Source organism: Lithobates pipiens, unplaced genomic scaffold, assembly GCF_037356315.1.
Source record: "Lithobates pipiens isolate NorthernLeopardFrog02 unplaced genomic scaffold, aLitPip1_a1.2 Scaffold_22, whole genome shotgun sequence".
Classification (NCBI taxonomy): domain Eukaryota; kingdom Metazoa; phylum Chordata; class Amphibia; order Anura; family Ranidae; genus Lithobates; species Lithobates pipiens.
Window position 1 is genome coordinate 51,900,978 of NW_027507784.1, and position 20,611 is coordinate 51,921,588.

Consider the following 20,611-nt stretch of genomic DNA (forward strand, 5'->3'; position numbering starts at 1 on the left):
GGGTGTTAGGAAAAAAAATTTATAATGTTTGGGGGTTCTAAGTAATTTTCTAGCAAAAAAACCTGTTTTCAACTTCTAAACAACAAATCTCAGAAAGAGACTCGGTCCTTAAGTGGTTGCAGGGTTAGGTTATAAAGAAAATATCCCAGATTTTGAACATCTCACGAGCCACTGTTCAATCCATCACCCGAAAATGGAAAGAGTATGGCACAACTGCAAAGCTGCCAAGACATGGTGGTCCACCTAAACTGACAGACTGGGCAAGGAGAGCATTAATCAGAGAAGCAGCCAAGAGGGCCATGGTAACTCTGGAAGAGCTGCAGAGATCCACAGCTCGGGACGGGAGAATCTTTCCACAGGACAACTATTAATTGTGCACTCCACATATCTGGCCTTAATGGAGTAGTGGCAAGAGGAAAGCCATTGTTGAAAGAAATGTGTACAAGTGTACTCTGCGCTACCAAAGTGTAAATAAAATGAAACAATTACTGCGATGATCAACGTGAGTGGCCTACTGGCTAGATAAATAGCGAAGAACAATAATATATTAATACAGAAACAAAAAACTGCGCCAACCCTACAATAAAGAATGTCAAAAAGTAATAACAAAATAAATAGGCATTAACCTTAAATGATTATGACAATGGAAAAACAGCTTAAGTGCATAAAGAACACAGCAATGTGTAAAGTAAAAAACATAAATAAAAGTCCATTCAAAAGAAGTTCCTATGTGGATCCAAATAAGCGTTTGTGACACCGCGGTGATTAGAAACGATCCAAAAGCTCAAAAAAGTGCCCGTCACCATACAATGAATGTGCTTACCAGAGAATAAGCAATTTGGGCATGTGTGTATAATCGATGAGTCCCATCAAAAGATATCCTCCTTTTTGGTGAGTCAAATCTCCATCTCCCAATAATGCCCTCCAGGTATTAATATGCTTCGTGGAGCTCAGTAATTCCCGAAAAAGAAAGGGGCTAACGTTCCCCATTGACAACGTCAGGTATGACGAAACGCGTCTGGGAGGGCACGCAGTGACGCCACCACGCTGTTCGAGAGGAGGACGGGCTCTTGTTTTACCGGCCGGTTTTTTTACTGTTTATACAAAGCTGTATTTTACTCATCCACATGTAAGTGTGCTACCTTTTTCTTTAATAAATTGTTCAAACGATATCATGCCATGTTAGCCCCTTTCTTTTTCGGGAATTACTGAGCTCCACGAAGCATATTAATACCTGGAGGGCATTATTGGGAGATGGAGATTTGACTCACCAAAAAGGAGGATATCTTTTGATGGGACTCATCGATTATACACACATGCCCAAATTGCTTATTCTCTGGTAAGCACATTCATTGTATGGTGACGGGCACTTTTTTGAGCTTTTGGATCGTTTCTAATCACCGCGGTGTCACAAACGCTTATTTGGATCCACATAGGAACTTCTTTTGAATGGACTTTTATTTATGTTTTTTACTTTACACATTGCTGTGTTCTTTATGCACTTAAGCTGTTTTTCCATTGTCATAATCATTTAAGGTTAATGCCTATTTATTTTGTTATTACATTTTGACATTCTTTATTGTAGGGTTGGCGCAGTTTTTTGTTTCTGTATACTTGTTTGGTGTTGTATCACATCTATTGCTGCAGCCTGTTTCACATTTAGTACATTTGAGTTTGTTTTTTTCCCTAGCGCGGAATAATTTTTTCCAATAATATATTAATGTTGATAGATGAGTTGCTGCAACAATTCTGTTCCCACAATATGCAAACAGTGTAACAATGTAAAAAATTTGTTGCTTAAGCTCTTGAAGTGTATCACAGAATAAAGTGCTATATAAATCTACCTACCAGTAAAATAAAATAAATCATATAAAAAAATAAGTAAATATATATATATATATATATATATATATATATATATATATATATATATATATATATGCAAATTTAAGCTAGAACAGATGAAGCATATTCCTCTAAAGCCGCGTACACACAACTGGACTTTCCGGCAGACTAGGTCCGGCGGGCTTCCCGACTGACTTTCGGCGGAGTTCCAATGGACTTTTCCGAACAAACGGACTTGACCACACATGAATGGACTAAGTCCATTCATAAGTCCATTTGTTTTGAATGTGATGACATAAACGGGACTAAACAATAGCCAGTAGCCAATAGCTTCCCTTGCATCGTATTTGGTCCATCGGACCAGCACACAGGCAAATGGTTTTCCCAATTTTAGTCCATCGGAATTTAGTCCGTCGGATAGATTTGAAATATGTTCTATTTCTAGGTCCGTCTGATTTTTTTTCCCCGAAAAACAATCGGATTAGCCCACACACAATCGGATTGTCCGACGGACTTATCCCTTCGGACTGAGTCATGTGTATGCGGCATAAGTCTGCATCCTGTGCAAATACATTCCAATCAGTTGATTCAAAGCACTCTTGCAGGAATGAATTTGACTCCTCGCTCCAAACCTGTATAGTTTTAATATCTGGTTTTGTTCAGCATGCGTGCTCCTTCTTCAGGCTGTAAACTGAAGCCTGAAGAAGGAGTACGCATGCTCCGAACACACGCCTGCTGGCCCTGTGCCCCACATCCAGTGATGTTACAGCTGACGGGGAGATGACTGCCAGCTTGACTCGGAGCCTTGGGAACCCCTGCAGCTAGCGAGACAGCAGCAGCCCCCCACACCGCCGGCTATCTGGATCAGGACTACACAGCGAGCATCCCCCTGTGAATAGCCATTTTAACCCTTACCCTGTGAATTCATTGTTTTCATATTTTATCTTAATAAATTCATTAATCATTTTAATATACTGCACTCAGATGAGCGCTGCTGCTCTCCATCATCATCATGTTGTGGGGATGCTTTTCTTCACCAGGGTCAGGGAAGCTTGTCAGTTTATAGGAAGAGCAATCTTATGCCGAGTATACATGATCAGACTATCCGGCGGAGGTCCGCCGGACTTTCCGAACGAGCGGACCCACCCACACACGCCCAGACTTTTCCGACGGACTAAGTCCGGCGGACAATCCGCCAGACTATGGTGGGGGACTTTTGAAATGAACGGACTTGCCCACAAACGGAGTAAAGTCTGTTCATTTTGAACGTGGCTCCAGGTAGATGGGACTAGCGCAGCAAGTGAATGTCGCCACCTCCATCGGCGAGATTGACACCTTGCGAGCCCAGTCAGAAGAAGAAGCAAAAGGCGGCAGCGACAGCGACAAGACCGGGCCAACGCTAGTAAAGGAGCTGGAAGATGAAAGCTGAGGCCCGGCAAGAAGAACCGAAGAGCGAGACAAGACCCCCGAAGTCAGAAGAAGACCCCCGGATGGTGGCGGTGACGAAGGAGAAAGCCGGGCTCCTTCGCTAGTAAAAGCTAGCGATAAAAGAGCAGAAGATAGCAGAGGAGTCCAGCGAGAAGATCCCCGAAGATGGAAGTAGCCCCCCGGAGCTGTCTAATAAAGTATTTTAAAAACATGTGTTGTGTTTTTTTATTAACACTTTTTTCCCCCAGGTGAATGAGTAGGGGTACACCTTATTAAAGGGGGCTCCCAGATTCTGATAAGCCCCCCGCCCGAAGACCCCGACAACCAATGGCCAGGGTTGTCGGGAAGAGGCCCTTGTCCTCATCAACATCGGGACAAGGTGCTTTGGGGTGGGGGGGGCCGCGGGACAATTTTGAGTCAAGACTTCTTTCTAAGTCCGCCAGACTTTTGGGAACAAAAAGTCCACTGGAGCCCACACATGGGCGGATTGTCCGCCGGATAATCCGATCATGTGTACGCAGCATTAGAAGAAAACCTGTTAGAGTCTGCAAAATACTTGAGACTGGGGCAGAGGGTTCACCTTCCAGCAGGACAATGACCCTAAAAATACAGCCAGAGCTACAATGAAATGGTTTAGATCCAAACATATTCAGGTGTAAAAAGGGCTCAGTCAAAGTTCAGACCTAAATCCAATTGAGAATCTGTGACAAGACTTGAAAATTGCTGTTCACAGACGCCCTCCATCCAATCTGACAGAGCTTGCGCTATTTTGCAAAGAATGGGCAAAAATATCACTCTCTAGATCTAAAGCTGATAGAGACATCCCCAAAAAGACTTGTAGCTGTAATTTCAGCAAAAGGTGGTTCTACAAAATATTGACTCTGGGGCTGAATACAAATGCGCAGCACACTTTTCACATTTATCTGTAAAAAAAATTGAAAACCATTTATCATTTTCCTTCCACTTCACAATTGTGTACCACTTTGTATTGGTCTATAACATAAAAAAGTAATGGCAGTGATCAACGGCTTATAGCGGGACTGCAATATTGCGACAGACAATTGGACACTACCTGACACTTTTTTGGGGACCAGTGACACTAATACAGTGATCAGTACTGAAAAATATGCACTGCTTTCTGCTCCACCGGTGCTCACCGGAGTGCTGGGCTGGAGAGGGAGCAGCTGGCTTCAGCTCTCATACATGCACTGAGAGCTGGAGCCAACTGCTGATTAGACATTCGGGTGGATCCCAACAATATTGTCCAGAGCCTGGAGCGGCTCTATGATGTTGGGTGACAGCAGACTTTAGCCCTCTGTCAGCTTATTTTGAGTCACAGGAGAGCACAAGTAAGTGCACTCCTGTGACCCACAAGAGAAGTATGGCCAAAAAAGCTTTGGCCTTACTTCTCTTTATTTACAGCCATGTGCATGAACTTAGAATTGTAGTTTTTATATATGAATTTGTAATTGCTGATCCAATTACTTCTGCACCCAGGAACAGGTATTCAGAAGAGTAGATGGGACATTGCTGGCTGTATGATTGATGCTAGTTAGGGCCTAATACAACCAGAGACATTCAGGAAACTAGCATTTTCTGAAGGATATCAGCAGTAGACAGTCTCCTACTAGTTCTGAGGTTGGTGCTCATCCAAATGTCTCGATGCTGTACACTCAACGTATCTAACCAGCCTTTAACCCATAGGATTATACACTATATTATATTATTAAAAGCAGAGCTTATTTTCTCATAAAAAAGGTGCAGGAACTCAACTATGACCCACCCCCTCATCCCCCACCTACACACACACCCTCCAAACCGCATCAAATATTGGTTGTGGTCAAATTTAATTAACAGTGGGAGGGTCTTAAAAGGGGCATTAAATACCATGAGTGCATAGTACAGTATATATTAAGTACAGAGTGCAGAGTTTGGGGGGTCAATGCATACAGAATGCAGAAATCAGGGGTACGCTACACACAGAGTACACAGTTCAGCCTTTTTCCACAGCTGACTACCTCTGCATCCCCCATCCACATCTCAATTTCACCCCTCTTCTTCTCTAGTACCCCTTCACACAATGTAGGTGGCTCCACCTCTCACACTTGTAGGGAGATCATCCAGTGGGGGTGTCAGCGTCCACACTGAACCCCGGGCACCTGCATCTCCCTTGCCCCCACCTTGCACTCAGTGGGAGCTGTTCAGGAGATCAGATCTGTGAGAGCCGTTGGGAGACGAGCTGTCACTTGCAAATACAGAAGCTGGACTAAGCGAAGCTAAGTGATAGTGGGGAGCAGGGAGCAGAGTTTGAGCCAGAAGTGGAGGAACTGCTTAAAAGCCCTGAATAAAAGAGTTGGCCTTTACACGCACATGAACTTTAATGGCTTCCCAGTCTTAGTCCGTAGGGTTCAATATTGAGTTGGCTCACCCTTTGCAGCTATAACAGCTTCAACTCTTCTGGGAACGCTGTCCACAAGGTTTAGGAGTGTGTCTATGGGAATGTTTGACCATTCTTCCAGAAGCGGATTTGTGAGGTCAGGCACTGATGTTGGACGTGAAGGCCTGGCTCGCAGCCTCCACTCTAATTCATCCTAAAGGTTTTCTATTGGTTTGAGGTCAGGACTTGCTTTGTGCACTGGTCCAAATCATTTGGTGGAGGGTGGATTATGGTGTGGGGTTGTTTTTCATGGCTTTGGCTTGACCCCTTAGTTCTGGTGAAGGGAACTCTTAAAACGTCAGCATACCCAAGACATTTTGGACAATTTCATGCTCCCAACTTTGTGGGTATGTGAAGTAGTTCAATTCTAGTGGGGAATAGGAGAAACTACCCACATCCCAAATATAGACACAGAAAACAGAAAAGCCTCTGGGGGGACTTTAAAGGGCAGTGACTGCAAAAAACGTGTATGCAAAGAATGTAACTAAAAAATATATAGTTTTAATAATACAATATTTAAAAATATAGACACAACAATTGCTGTATCGACAATTTATAGAATTAAGCTTGATGTAACATGATGTTCATAATGAGATTAAAAAAACACACATTTACATCACTCTTGTACAAGTGGACAGAGTGATACTCAACATGTTTCAAGGTCATCCGTTATTCCTCTTCATCAGGAGAAAGTGGTATGAATATTTATGATATCTACAATTCATAAAGAGAAATAATAAGTAAAGCGTATATGCATACAGATAATTAGACAAAAAAATGTCTACAGACATAAAATCTATACATTAAATACATTGTCTACTGAAGCATATAGAAGCAGGTGTCTTGGTATGTCACATCAAGAATTTTTTTATAAAAAAGGAGGAAAAACAGGAAGCTATGGTTGTGCTAGCCCAGCAGCACCCAAAAAGGATGGAGACTGGCACGGTCAACCCCGCGATGGCCAAAAAGGGGGGAGACCCAACTCAAGACCAGGCAGTCCACACCAGAATGAAGATGACGCAACTCTAATAATAAGTATACAAATAAATTAGTGAAGTGAATGGTATCACTCTGTCCACTTGTACAAGAGTGATGTAAATTTGTGTTTTCTGTTTTTTTTCAAATCTCATTATGAAAAACATGTTGCATCAATCTTAATTCTGTAAATTGTCGATACAGCAAATGTGTCTATATTTTTAGTTTTTGTATTATTAAACTTATATATTTTTTATTTACATTCTTTGCATACGCATTTTTTTGGAGTCACTGCCCTTTAACCACTTTAAGACCGGGCCTCTTTTTTAGATGTGGTGTTTACAAGTTACAAAGAGTTTTTTTTGCTAGAAAATTACTTAAAATCCCCAAACATTATACTTTTTCTTCTAACACCCTAGAGAGTAAAATGGCGGTCATTGCAATACTTTTTGTCACACCGTATTTGCGCAGCGGTCTTACAAGCGCACTTTTTCTTTAAAAAAAATAAACTTTTATGAATTAAAAAGTAAGGCAACAGTAAAGTTAGCCTAATTTTTTTTTTATATTGTGAAAGATAATGTTACACCAAGTAAATTGATACCCAACATGTCATGCTTCAAAATTGTGCCCGCTCGTGGAATGGCGACAAACTTTTACTCTTAAAAATCTCCATAGGCGACATTTAAAAAAATTCGACAGGTTGCATGTTTTGCGTTTCAGTGGAGGTCTAGGACTAGAATTATTGCTCTTGCTCTACCGATCGTGGCAAATACCACACATGTGTGGTTTGAACACCATTTTCATATGCGGGCTCCACTCACGTATGCGTTCACTTCTGCACACGAGCTCGGCGGGACGGGACGCGTTTAAAAACTTTTTATTTCTTATTTATTTTACCTTTTTTATTTTTTATTTTAAGGCTCCATGCACACTGAAGCTCAAAAAATGAGCTTTTTCTGGATGCCAGATTGCTGGCAGAAAACACTGGTTGAAAAACGTGCTTTTAACAGCGTTTTGTACTAGCGTTTATGAGCGTTTCTTAGCGTTAGCGTTTATGGGCGTTTTCATTAAAAATACACAGAGGACACTCCAGAAATCCCACATTGCATTCCAAACTCCCACAATGCATTGAAAAAATAGAATGCCGAACACTAATTAACGCGTGTTTATGAGCGTTTATAAGCGTTTATGAGCGTTTACCGGCGTTTGATGTTTTTTGGCGGTGAAAAACGGCACTTTGAATGCAAATTTCTGGCGTTCAGAAAAAAGCCCATAAACTCCACTGCTCATTAAAGCTAAAAAACGTCCATGTGTGCATGGCTAACATAGAGTCGAGTTTATGGGCTTTTAAAAAAAACGCCCAAACTCCAATAAACTGCAGTTTATGAGCTCCAGTGTGCATGGAGCCTTACACTGTTTAAAAAAAAAATAAAAAAATTGTGTCACTTTTATTCCTATTACAAGGAATGTAAACATCCCCTGTAATAGAAAAAAAGCATGACAGGTCCTCTTAAATATGAGATCTGGGGTCAAAAAGACCTCAGATCTCATATTTACACTAAAATGCAATAATAAAAAAAAAATTCATTTAAATAAATAAAAAAATAAAATGGCCCTTTAAGAGCTATGGGCGGAAGTGATGTTATGACGTGGCTTCCGCCCTGCAGTGTCATGGAGACGGGCAGGGGCCATCTTTCCCTCACTTGTCTCCTCCTGTGTGTACAGAACAGAGAGGGAGGAGGAGGGGAGGAGCTTTGATTCACTGACACTGTGCTCTGCTCTGCTGAACCAAGCTGCTATCAGGGAGGGGAGGAGACATCAGATGTCACTCACGGTGCAGTACGTGTGAATGATGTGTCCGGGTCTGGGACAAATGTAAACCCGAACACATCATTCTAAAACCGGACTGTCCGGGAGAAAACTGTACAGGTGGCAACCCTACCATGGACACACTCTCAGCCCCTGTACACACGGTCGGAGATTCCGACAACCAAATCCATCGGAGTAATTCCGAAAGAGGTCCAGAAGTGATGCTGTATACACACGGATGGACTAAGTTGTCAGAAAATCCGATTGTACATAACGTGATGACGTTATTTCATTAGGACGGGACTACGTTCAGGCTAGTAGCCAATAGCTTTGGTCTTGGAATTTGATCTGAGCATGCGTGGCACTTGTCCGTCGGGGTAGGCTACACATGATCGGAGTATGTCCAATCGGAGCATTTTGATGGAAAATTTTACCAGCAAGTTGGAAAAGTTGGTCCGTCGGATATTCAGACGGAAACAGTCCGATGCAGACCACACACAGTCGGAATATCTGACAAAACGGTCCGATAGGACACATTCCGTCGGAATCTCCGACCGTGTGTACAAGGGCTTAAAACCTTATGGACAGCCTTCCCACAGGAGCTGAAGCTGTTATAGCTGCAAAGGATGTGGCAACTCAATATTGAACCCTACAGACTAAGACGGGGATGCCAATAAAGTTCATGTGCGTGTAAAGGCAAGTGTCCCAATACTTTTGGTAGTATAGTGTATATTAAGCCTCCTGGGCTATACCAGAACAGGAATGAAGGTACATTGTACATGTTTTATTATCTTTAGTCATTGAGAGTTAGTGGAGTAGTGCTGTAAGAAGCTTTAATCTTGACATTTACTGTAATTTTAAGGTAACCTGTTGTATTATTCGCATTTTCAAGATGAAACTTGCAAAACAAACAAGTCATATCTCGCTGTCTGTGCTGATTTCTTTTATCTATTTAAAATTCATAGATTAGCTTGAGAGCTTGGAAACCTAATTTAGTTCAGAGTAATTTAAAACTTGTATATTTGAATAAGAGAATACTACTCCATATTTCATACTGTTGTTAGGTAATAACCATCGAAATGTAGTGCAAGGTCACCCTCTGCTGGCAGTTTTTAAGAACTGAAATGTGTTCACATCTGATAAAAAAAGATCTAATTCTTGACAGTACTTTACTGTAGCATGTCGATTGCATACATGCATTCACAAAGTGGCACTGGTTATATAATAAATGGAAAATATGAAGTAAATATTAGTGATGGCACTAATGTAAAAGTTAATTAGGAGAAATGCAATACAAGGTTAAAAGCAGCTTGGAGGAATAATGGACGACATTTACTTGGAGCGTAACTACACCCATATTATACAAGGAGTACCCCCCAAGAAAATACTAAGGGATTTTATAGGCAACTAATAGATTGATTTGGCAGAAAAAATATCTAGAAATGTATTCATATAAAATGTATACAACACCAACAATAAATTGCATATACAGCATAAACAGAGTAACGTGACAAATATAAAAATGCAGATATTTCAATATTGAGGCCAACACATTTCTGGACCTGTGTAGAATGCGTTGGGCTCAATATTGAAGGATCTGCATTTTTATATTTGTCATGTTACTCTGTTTATGCTGTATATGCAATTTATTGTTGGTGTTGTATGCACCATAGATTTTATATTAATACATTTCTATGTATTTTTTCTACCAAATCAATCTATTAGTTGCCTATAAATCCCTTAGTATTTTCTTGGGGGTTACTCCTTGTATAATATTATTCAAAGTGGGATGCTGGCAACAGCTGGGTCTTCTCAGTTGTATTCTTATTAATAAATACAGCCATAGAAGCCTATGGCTGTGGCGTCCATGTGCAGTGACAAGAAAATCCATGTTTGCTCACTTAAAGTGTGTTTGTTATTTATTCTCATGGCTCTGATTGCAGAGTCAGGAGTTTGAAAGCACAGACTGGTTTCCTGTGCACTGATCCATCCATTGAGCTAGTTTAGTTTGAGCTGACCACAACGGAGGAGCTCTTCCTTAGTACACCGCATAGGCTCAGCACAACAGGGACTAATAAGGAGGATGTAGAGTCTCAGTAGCCCTGCCAGCACTTTTGGACCATGGAGTGACCCATTTAGAATGCCTAGTTACAACTTTTATTGTTTGGTCACAGTGACCACAATTCGTATAGTTGCTGCCCAATGCCCATCTCTGACCACCAGTGGTTTTGGGGTATAAAAAGGAGACATTGGGGTTGATTTAACCACTTTTCATTTATGTGCATTGGTCGGGTGGGAGCTTCCTCCTTCTGAGTGGACGTTCCCAAACGCCCTTCAGAAGGAGCGGGATCACAGGGGGACGTGCCCACGCACCCGTGTGATCCTGATGCGTGTCCCCCGGACACGCCGCTCCTCAGAACAGCAGGAGGGCACTGTGATTTGCCCTCCTGATCCACACGATGGCTGTATCTAATCACAGCCATCGTAATGTAAGCAGAGGGGTGACATCTGACAGGGGATCGCGCCGCTCCCTGCCCACGCAGCAGTGCGATCCTGATCAGCCTGTGTCCCCCAGATACAGGAAAGTTGTACAAGACAGGAGGGCTTTGTGATTGGCCCTCCTGCTCTGGCACATCTGCCCATCAACAGCTGGCACATCAGCCCGTCAACAGCTGGCACATCAGCCGCCCGCTATCATCAGGCACATCTGCCCACCATCATCAGGCACATCTGCTTGCCATCATCAGTCACATCTGCCTGTCAACATCAGGCACAGCCACCCAACATCTAGTACAGCCGCCCAACATCTGGCAATCTGCTGCCCATCTGACACATTTGCCGCCCGCCATCTGACTCATCTGCTGCCAGCCAATATCAGGCACATCTGCCCACCAACATCAGGCACATCTACCCAACGACATCAGGCACAGCTGCCCACCAACATCAGGCACAGCCGCCCACCATCTAGCACATCTGCCGCCCACCATCTGGCACATCTGCCGCCCGCCATCTGACACATCTGCCGCCCACCATCTGGCACATCTGCCGCCCGCCATCTGACACATTTGCCCACCAACATCTGACACATCTGCTGCCTGCCATCTGGCACATCTGCCCGCCAACATGACCAAAAGATTCTACAACATAGAAGAGGCTCTCCAGATACTCCAGAGTATGTCGGATGAGAGTAGCGGGGAACTCTCACATCTGCTGCCAGCCAACATCAGGCACATCTGCTGCCCACCATCTGACACATCTGCCCACCAACATCTGACACATCTGCTGCCCGCCATCTGGAACATCTGCCCGCCAACATAACCAAAAAATTCTACAACACCGAGGAGGCTCTCCAGATACTACAGAGTATGTCGGATGAGAGTAGCGGGGAACTCTCTCTCCGTCAGACTCAGATAGCGACTATGAGCCAGTGGAAATCAGTGGCTCTGAGATGGAAACCGAGGAAGATAGAATCCTAACAAGGAGAATCGGGAAATATGAGCAGGCGCAGACATCCACCAGCAGCGCAGAACTCCAGGGAATCCACCAGCAGGCACCCACCAGCAGCGTAGGACTCCAGGATAGGCAGGCATCCACCGGCAGTTCTGCAACCTTCCTGGAGGATAGGCCAGATGCTAGCAATGGAGCAACCCATCAACAAGGCAGGGCCCATACTAGCCTCCCAGATGTTCTACTGTATCCAACATGGCTGCCCGATACATCAGTAGAACCTGTAATTCCCCTTTTTACAGCCCAGCCAGGCCCTCAGATACAGTCGGAAAATGTAACCCCAATTTATTAATTTCACTTATTTTTTACCGATGATCTCCTAAATTACATTGTAATCTATACACCAGCCAACATATAGCCAACAATCCAAATTCTTCATATGCCCGTCCTTTTGTTTGGAAACCCCTCACCGTGGAAGAATTAAAAGTTTTCCTTGGCCTAACTCTCAGCATGACAAAAAAATTTACTTCATGTCTACTAGTCTACCCAACCTATCCACCACATGCCAGTCTATTCGTCATTGATGCCCAGAACCCGTTACAAGATGATTATGATATTTTTACATTTCAAAAATGCCCAATGACCCCTTCAAAATCATCCCAGTTATGATAAGCTATTCAAAATTCAGTCCCTAATCAATTTTTTTTGCTCCAGCTTCAAGCAGATGTTTACCCCTGATATAAATATTTGTGTAGATCAGTGGTTCTCAACATAAGGGTCGGGACCCCCTCAGTGGTTGAATGATGATTTGCCAGGGATCACGAATCCTGGGCTGTTCCTAAAGCCCGCACCACTCTCCCAGCGCTGTTCCTGGTGCCCGCGGCCGACCACTCAGCCGCCCATTCAGTTCACGGCATGGCTGGGGGGTAGAGACTAGAGCAGATGATCTTGATCAAGAGCACCTAAGTTGGCCGATCAGTCCCTCCAGCACTGCCACTTACCCCAACTCCACACCAGCACTGCCACTTATCCCAACTTTCTGCCAGCACTGCCACTCATCCCATTCCTCACACCTCATGGAAGTAAGAGGAAAAGAGGGTAAGGAACAAACAAAAAGGGAGAGAAAGAATATGAAAAAGGGGCGGGGAAGAAAAGTAATAAATTAGGATAGAGAGAGATAAAAGGGAAAGAAAGGAGAACAAAGAGAAAGAGTGGTACATCCTAAAATGTACCATAAGGGGTTTTAATACTGTACGCGTGGAAGGGACTTGTAATGTCCATGGGTTAGGGGTGCAAATTTCTCGTCTTGCCTTGGGTGCCGATAACCGACGCTACGAAAATAATTTTACTGTTAGGGGCCCCCACAACTTGGCAAATTTTATCAAGGGGTCACGGCACTAGTAAGGTTGAGAACCACTGGTGTAGATGAATCCCTAGTACACTTCACCGGAAGGCTTGGAATAAAGCAATACCTCCCCAGTAAAAGAGACAGACGTGGGGTAAAAAAATTTTTTATTTAAATAAAAGGCGTGTGACAGGGCCAGGAGTTATACATATGACTTTATCATTTATGAGGGAAAAGACAGACAGATAAACCCCCTGGATGCCCTACCTACATGGGAACAAATGGAAAAATTGTCTGGCAGTTGATGGAACCATTGCTTGCACCTGTACATAGACAATTTCTACACGAGTCTCCCACTCTTCTGCCATTTGTACCAAAAGAAGGCTGTGGGACAGCACGGACCAAACGCAAAGGCTTCCCACAGAGATTGGTTGCCAAGAAATTGAAACAGGGTGAAATGGCCAGTATGCGGACTGAAGAGGTACTAGCGCTGAAGTGGAGAGATAAAAAAAGAGACGTCTACATCCTTTCCACAATGCATAATGACACCTTGGTGGAACTGCAGATAAGAAAAGGCCCCATCCATAAGCCAAAATGTGTGCATGAGTATAACCTATAAATGGGGGGGGGGGGGTGGATATGAACGACCAGGTGATGCAGCCCTACTTGGCCACCAGGAAATTACTGTTTTGCTACAAGAAAGTTGCCATTTATTTTATGCAACTAGCCCTGTTCAATTCATATATTATTTTTTCGAAGTGCACCCAAAGCCTATCTAAAATTCCAAGAAGACGTTATCACAGCCCTACTCTATCCTCATGGCCAAGCCCCTCAACTATTTCACTCCGATACATTAGCCAGGCTCCATGAAAGGCACTCTCCCAAAATCCTCTCTCTTACCCAAACAGGTCGCAAACCCCCAACAAAAATGTTGTGTGTGTTCAAGTAGAGGAATTCGCCATGACACCCGATACTACTGTCCCCAATGTCCCTCCCAGCCAGGCCACTGTATTGGAGAGTGCTATCGGAGCTATCATACTTCACTACACTATCAGTAAAGTTAAGATGATTTTTTTCCAGCTTCCACTATCTGCCATTTCTGTGAATGACCTGGACTGTTAACAACTATGCCTAAGCCAAACATGTTTCTGTCTTCAACGTGAATTGACCTCGGCCTGTTAAGTGACCATGCTTTTTGCCTGCCTCCTGAACTGATCATTTGCCCTGCCACTGTACAGCACAGGGGTCTCACATATGTGGGGGGCTCCAGAAAATATTTTCCAAGTGGGGAAAAAGTTTTTCTCCGGGTTTTTAATTTTCTCCGATTAGCATCTGGAGACTCTGATGCTTCGTAGAGATTTGAGTGGGAAGAAGCCTCTACCTCTGTCCTCAGTTCTTACTTGATCCATACCCAATGTTATAGTGCTGCCTGCTGCCACCTGAACTGGCCCTGCCTTTACCTTGCACCTGAACTGGCCATGCCTTTGCTTGCCACCTGAACTGGCCATGCCTTTGCCTGCCACCTGAACTGGCCATGCCTTTGCCTGCCACCTGAACTGGCCATGCCTTTGCCTGCCACCTAAACTGTCCATACCTTTGCATGCCACCTGAATGGGCCATGCCTCTGCCTATTACCAGAACTGCCTGCTAAACCCTGGACTGTACTGAACCAGGTTCATACTTTTCCATATTTGTCTGCTGCCTGGACAATTCCTGGACATTTCCTTTGACTGCTCTGGAACAGTATTCATGCCTGCTAAAACCACAGGTGAGCCTTTTTTTTTTACCCTTTGCTCAGCAGAATGTATTTTGGGGTGTAATTCTTGGTGTGTGCACGCTATATGTTAGAAGCCTGAAGGTGCTACTTGCATTTTGGGCCTATGTATGTGGCCAAGTAGTGGAAAAGTCTCACACATTGGGGTGTTTTCTTTACAAAATGGGGTCATTTTGTGGGTAATTCCATTGTCCTGGTGCTCCAGGGCCTTCAAAATTGTGATAGGCACTCAGGAAATGAAATGTGTAATTGATGCCTTTAGAACGCCTGATGGTGCTACATGGACGTTGGGCCTCTGTTTGTGGCCAGGCTGTGGAAAAGGCTCACACATGGGGTATCGTCATATTCATGATGAATAGCAGAATGTATTTTGGGATGTAATTGCAATTACGCCTGCACCATGTGTGAGAAATAACTTGTAAATATGACAATTTAGTGAAGAAAAAAGTATATATATATATATATATATATATATATATATATATATATATATATATATATATATATATATATATATATATATATTTCTTAATTTTCCAAAGCGTTGTGGGGAAAAATTGCAACTTCAAAAAATTCACTATGCCTCTTACTAAATACATCAGACTATCTTCTTTCCAAGAAGGGGTAATTTGGGGGGTAGTTTTACTGTCCTGACATTTTAGGGCCTCAAGAAATGAGATAGGCCATCGGTGCATTAGGATTGATACATTTTCAATAATGCATAGCATAGCTTGTAGACTCTATAACTTTCACACAAACCATTGATCATACGCTTATCAGGATTTTTGTAGCAAAATACATTTTTGCCTAAATTTTCAACAAAATTTGATTTTTTTTGCTTTCTTTTAAAACAGAAAGTAGAAAAAAATTATTTTTCAAAATATTCACAGTTTTTTCGCTTATAACGCAACAAATTAAAATGAAAGTGGTGAATAAATACCACCAAAAGAAAGCTCTATTTATGTGAACAAAATGATAAACATTTCATTTGGGTACAGCGTAGCATGACTGAGTAATTGTCATTCAAAGTGTGAGAGCACTGAAAGCTGAAAATTGGTAGTGAAGGGAGTGTAAGTGCCCAGTATTGAGGTGGTTAATAAAGCCCAGTATTGAGGTGGTTAATAAAGGCAAATTAGACTGTGCATTTTCAAGTGCAGTTGCTCCAAAGCTTAGTAAATGAGGTGAAGCTTCAATTTGCAAAGAATACCCCATTGCATACAATAAACATAAAAAACAGCATTTTTGCTTGCCCATGATTGGATGATGGAAGTCTGCAGAGCTTCTGCTCATTTACTAAGCTTTAGAGCAACTGCACCATGCAAAGTGCACAGCCTATTTACTTTTAGTAAATCAATCCCATTATGTGTCCCCATTATGTGCCATTCCTCTCTGACTACAATATGCATATGTATATCTACTAAGTTCTATGAAACTATATTATAGATTGTTGTCACTGCTGCTGATATGGTAGTATAATTGAGACATTTTGTGATTTTTATCAATACCAATATTAATACCAAATAAAGCTAAAAAAAAAAAAAACAGAGCTCCTACAATTTGGCAGGTACCCTCAAACACACAAGATCTTCTGGTAAATGCCTGAGGATGAGGCTCTGCAGCCTACACCATTAAAGTGACTCTTATACCACACACACGATCGGAATTCCGGCCAGAAAAAGACCAAAAATGAGACCGTGTGTATGCTCCATCGGAATTTAGCTGTCCGAATTTCCACCAGCCAAAAATTTATAGCGTGTTCTCAATTTTCCCAACAGAAAAACGTTCTATCGGTAATTCCGATCGTGTGTATGCAATTCCGACACGCCAAAAATCACGCATGCTCAGATTCAACTACAAGACAGAAGCTATTGGCTACTGGCTATTTAACTTCCTTTTTCTTGTCACGTTGTACGTGTTGTACGTCACCGCGTTTATAAATGATCGGAATTTGATGTGACCATGTGTAGGCAAGACAGCTTGAGCCGAATTCCGTCGGGAAAACCATCAGAGCTTTTTCCGACGAGAATTCCGATCGTGTGTACAAGGGCTAAGACAAAAAATGTCTGATGCCAAATCATTCCTGCAAAGAAGATGATTTAATGTTTAATGATTTAATGTCTCCTGTTGCCCATGCCACCAACCCCTGCTGTCTCCAAAGAGCCTTCAGCATCCAACACACTTTCAGAAGTACAAAACAACTAGTGGAAAATAGGCATGTTCAGGGGGTCAGGTGCACAGAGCATTTCCCATTCATTCACTGTCCAGTGCAGCTGAGGCTGCAGAGAAGGTCATGTGTGTTTGAGCTTTGGGGTGCACACCCTAATGCAATAGGCTGCGCACACCTGTGTAGTAGAACTTGACACTTTAGCTACTCAGAATTCATAGGGAAGTGTGCCATAAAGTGTGCAAAGAGCCAACCCCACTGTGCTACTCGGCCTGGATAATAGTAGCAGTACCGCCCTCCTCAGACCGAGCATGAACAGAAGGGTGTAAATGCCTTGTGCATTATCTCAAGTACTTTATTAAAAGATCCAAAATATAATCACAAGACAAATGTGGAATCATAGCATATCATGATAAAAATCCAGAAGTCTGCTCTCAAACCTCATGGTATTACCTGAAAGGCAGAACTAACTGATGCGTTCCGGGGGACTGCGTAGGTTGCCTGGATCCCTCTGCATGCTATGCTTCCTTCCCCTGTACTACTACATCACTATGGGACATACCACAACATAGCAGTTGGTGGAAAGAACTAGAGCACCCTGCAGAAGACCAGGCTACTTTACACTCCTGGAAATGTGTAGGATGCTGTATGCAGTATATTCTTCAACCAGCAGAGCTCATGGAGGTAGCAGTTATCAGTGGCACTGGTTGGGGTAAGTATTAAATCTTTCCTCCACAGGGATGCCTTTCCTTTCGATACTCATTTTTCTGGAGCTCATATGGCTATACTTCTCCTGCGGATCACAGGAGTGCAGTTCGTTCTGCACTAATGTGACCCATTTTCAGCAGACAGCGAGCTGAAGTCAGCTGTCGGCTGACGTCACGAGCCAGTCCAAGCTCAGGAAAGATCACGGCAATATGGTCAGGATCCGCCCACATGCCTGGACCTGCACCCAGCTCAACCTCTCAGCGAGCAGCTGAGAGGTTGAGTTGGCTGCTCACATCCCCTCCGTAGCCCAGCAATCCAGTAAGCGCTGGGGGGAGGGGGGGACAAAAGCAGACAGCAGTGACTGACAGTCACCAGCTCTCTGCTCAGGGAGCTGTGAGAACTGAGTGATCGGTGGTGTTTGATCACTCGGACCATTGCTACATCCACTTAGGTAACTATGATCTAAAAAAACAAAACAATCTCATTATGCTTGTTCAGTCACTTTAACCACTTGCTGACCAGCCACCGTCATTATACTGTGGCAGGTCGGTCAATGATTTCAAAAATGTGTCAAAAGTGTCCAATCTGTCCGCCATAATGTTGCAGCCCCCATAAAAATTGCAGATCGCCACCATTACTAGTAAAAGAAAAGAATAATAAAAATGCCATAAATCTATCCCCTATTTTGTAGACACTATAACTTTTACTCAAACCAATCAATATACGCTTATTGTGATTTTTTTTTATTACCAAAAATATATAGAAGAATACATATCGGCCTAAACTGAGGAAAAAAATTGCTTTTTTAAAAAAAAAATTGGGGGTATTTAATATAGCAAAAAGTACAAAATATTTTTATTTTTTTTCAAAAATGTTGCTTTTTTTTTGTTAATAGCGCAAAAAATAAAAACCGCAGAGATGATCAAATACCACCAAAAGAAAGCTCTATTTGTGGGAGGAAAAAAGGACATAAATTTTGTTTGGGTGCAATGTCACACGACCATGCAATTGTCAGTTAAAGCGGCGCAGTGCCGAATTGCAAAAAATGGCCTGGTCAATGAGCAGCCAAATCTTCCGATGCTGAAGTGGTTAAAGAAACATGATCACTATCATTTCTGGAAGATCATTTGGCTCCAGTGCAGTGGTAAGATTTGAATCCTTCCATTGACTTCTATTTCATTTTTAATTACAGGTTAGAATCACAGATGACTGCCGATATCCAGAGCATCCTCCAGCTCCTGCAGAGACAGGCCTCGGTGGTGCCACCGGCATACAGCCTGGTAACAGCCAGTTCAGACTACCAGAGACCAGCTGTTAGACGGGTACAGAGTGTACATTCCGGGGCATCCATCAAAACTGACCGCAGCTTCACTCCGTCATCACAGGTAAGTTAGCAGCACTCAGGCAACAGAAGCATCCCAACAAGCATTTTTTGCTTAGTTCTTATTACTATATTTTATTTTGATTTCTTTGCATATAGCAGTGCTGATATAGACAGAACAGTAAATCTGGCTATGCACTGTTTATATTTTGTCCTACTAAATCATCTGAAATTAGATCTGTGGGTGGCACTGTCAGGGCCGCTGTTAGAAATCATGGGGCCCCATACAGCCTACCCGACGGGGCCCCTTTTAACCCCATCCTCGACCCCACCCCAGGCTCCTTCCCTGACCCAACATCTGCAGATTTGTCACTGTTTACATATGCACGCATATTGTGTCCCAGGAACTAGATGTTGCTGCTCACATGTTTAATGGGACCCCTGTTGGCACGGGAGAGCCAAGTAAAGGCGATGGAGGGACGGTGGTGGAACCCCCTTCCACTGCCTGTAAAAGTAATCCAGGGGCTTCTTAGCCACTAGGATTACTTTTACTTTGTGCAGACCCGTCGCGGCTAAAAAATGATATCTTGATCATTGCTGCAGCGATGACAAAGATATCACCCTTCCAATCCAGTAATGTACCAGTATGTTGCTGGACAAGAAGCGGTTAAAGGGGGTGGTTGGGGGGGGGGACATGTTTACTGCCCCCCCTCCCAAACGCAAGTGTAAAGTAACATCACACTGCGTCTTATGATTATCAGCATTATGAAAATTGCGCAGGCAGCACAGTCAGCATGTGCTCTGTCATGGATCTCACAGTGTCACTCGGCGTTTGGGTGCTGACTTTGTTAACTTATGGCTGTACTGTGTGTTACAAACTATAACCCTATACAGCCATAACAAAGTAAGCACCAAACAGCAATAGGAAACACTGTAACAGATCCTTGACAGAACAAATGCTGACTGTGCTGCCTGCGTGAGTGTCATAATGCTGATAATCATGACCTGCTATGCTGTACCTAAGTGAGACGCATTGAAGGATTCAACTTCTGTGCTCCACTTACTGTGTGCCGTGCATGTGACCCCCCAGGTTCTGGCTCCCATCAGTGCAGCCTATCTCTCTCATCCACTGAGCCGCCTGTCGCCTTGTCTGACTCTCAGCAGTCGGCACCTGAAAATGAGAGGCAGAGCTAAGCGGAGCCTCGTAGTATCACTCCGCCAGGTAAGGCAGTGGGCAGCGGCAGCCGGGACTAATTAACCAGCAGAACAATGTGCGGGCCGGCTTCATGTACATGCGCCCGAAAAAGGAGAAATAGTCCGAACGCTGCGCTCATCTCCTAGGCCCCTCTATAGACCAG

General features: G+C 43.2%; 1 protein-coding gene across 1 annotated transcript in view; it reads left to right on the plus strand.

Moving 5' to 3' along the window:
- KCNH7 (potassium voltage-gated channel subfamily H member 7) overlaps positions 1-20,611 on the plus strand; it is a 685,804-nt gene that overhangs the window by 654,712 nt on the left and 10,481 nt on the right. The window contains exon 16 of the mRNA XM_077447576.1: positions 19,125-19,317. Coding sequence (XP_077303702.1) covers positions 19,125-19,317 — 193 coding nt within the window. The remainder of the gene's footprint in view (positions 1-19,124; positions 19,318-20,611) is intronic.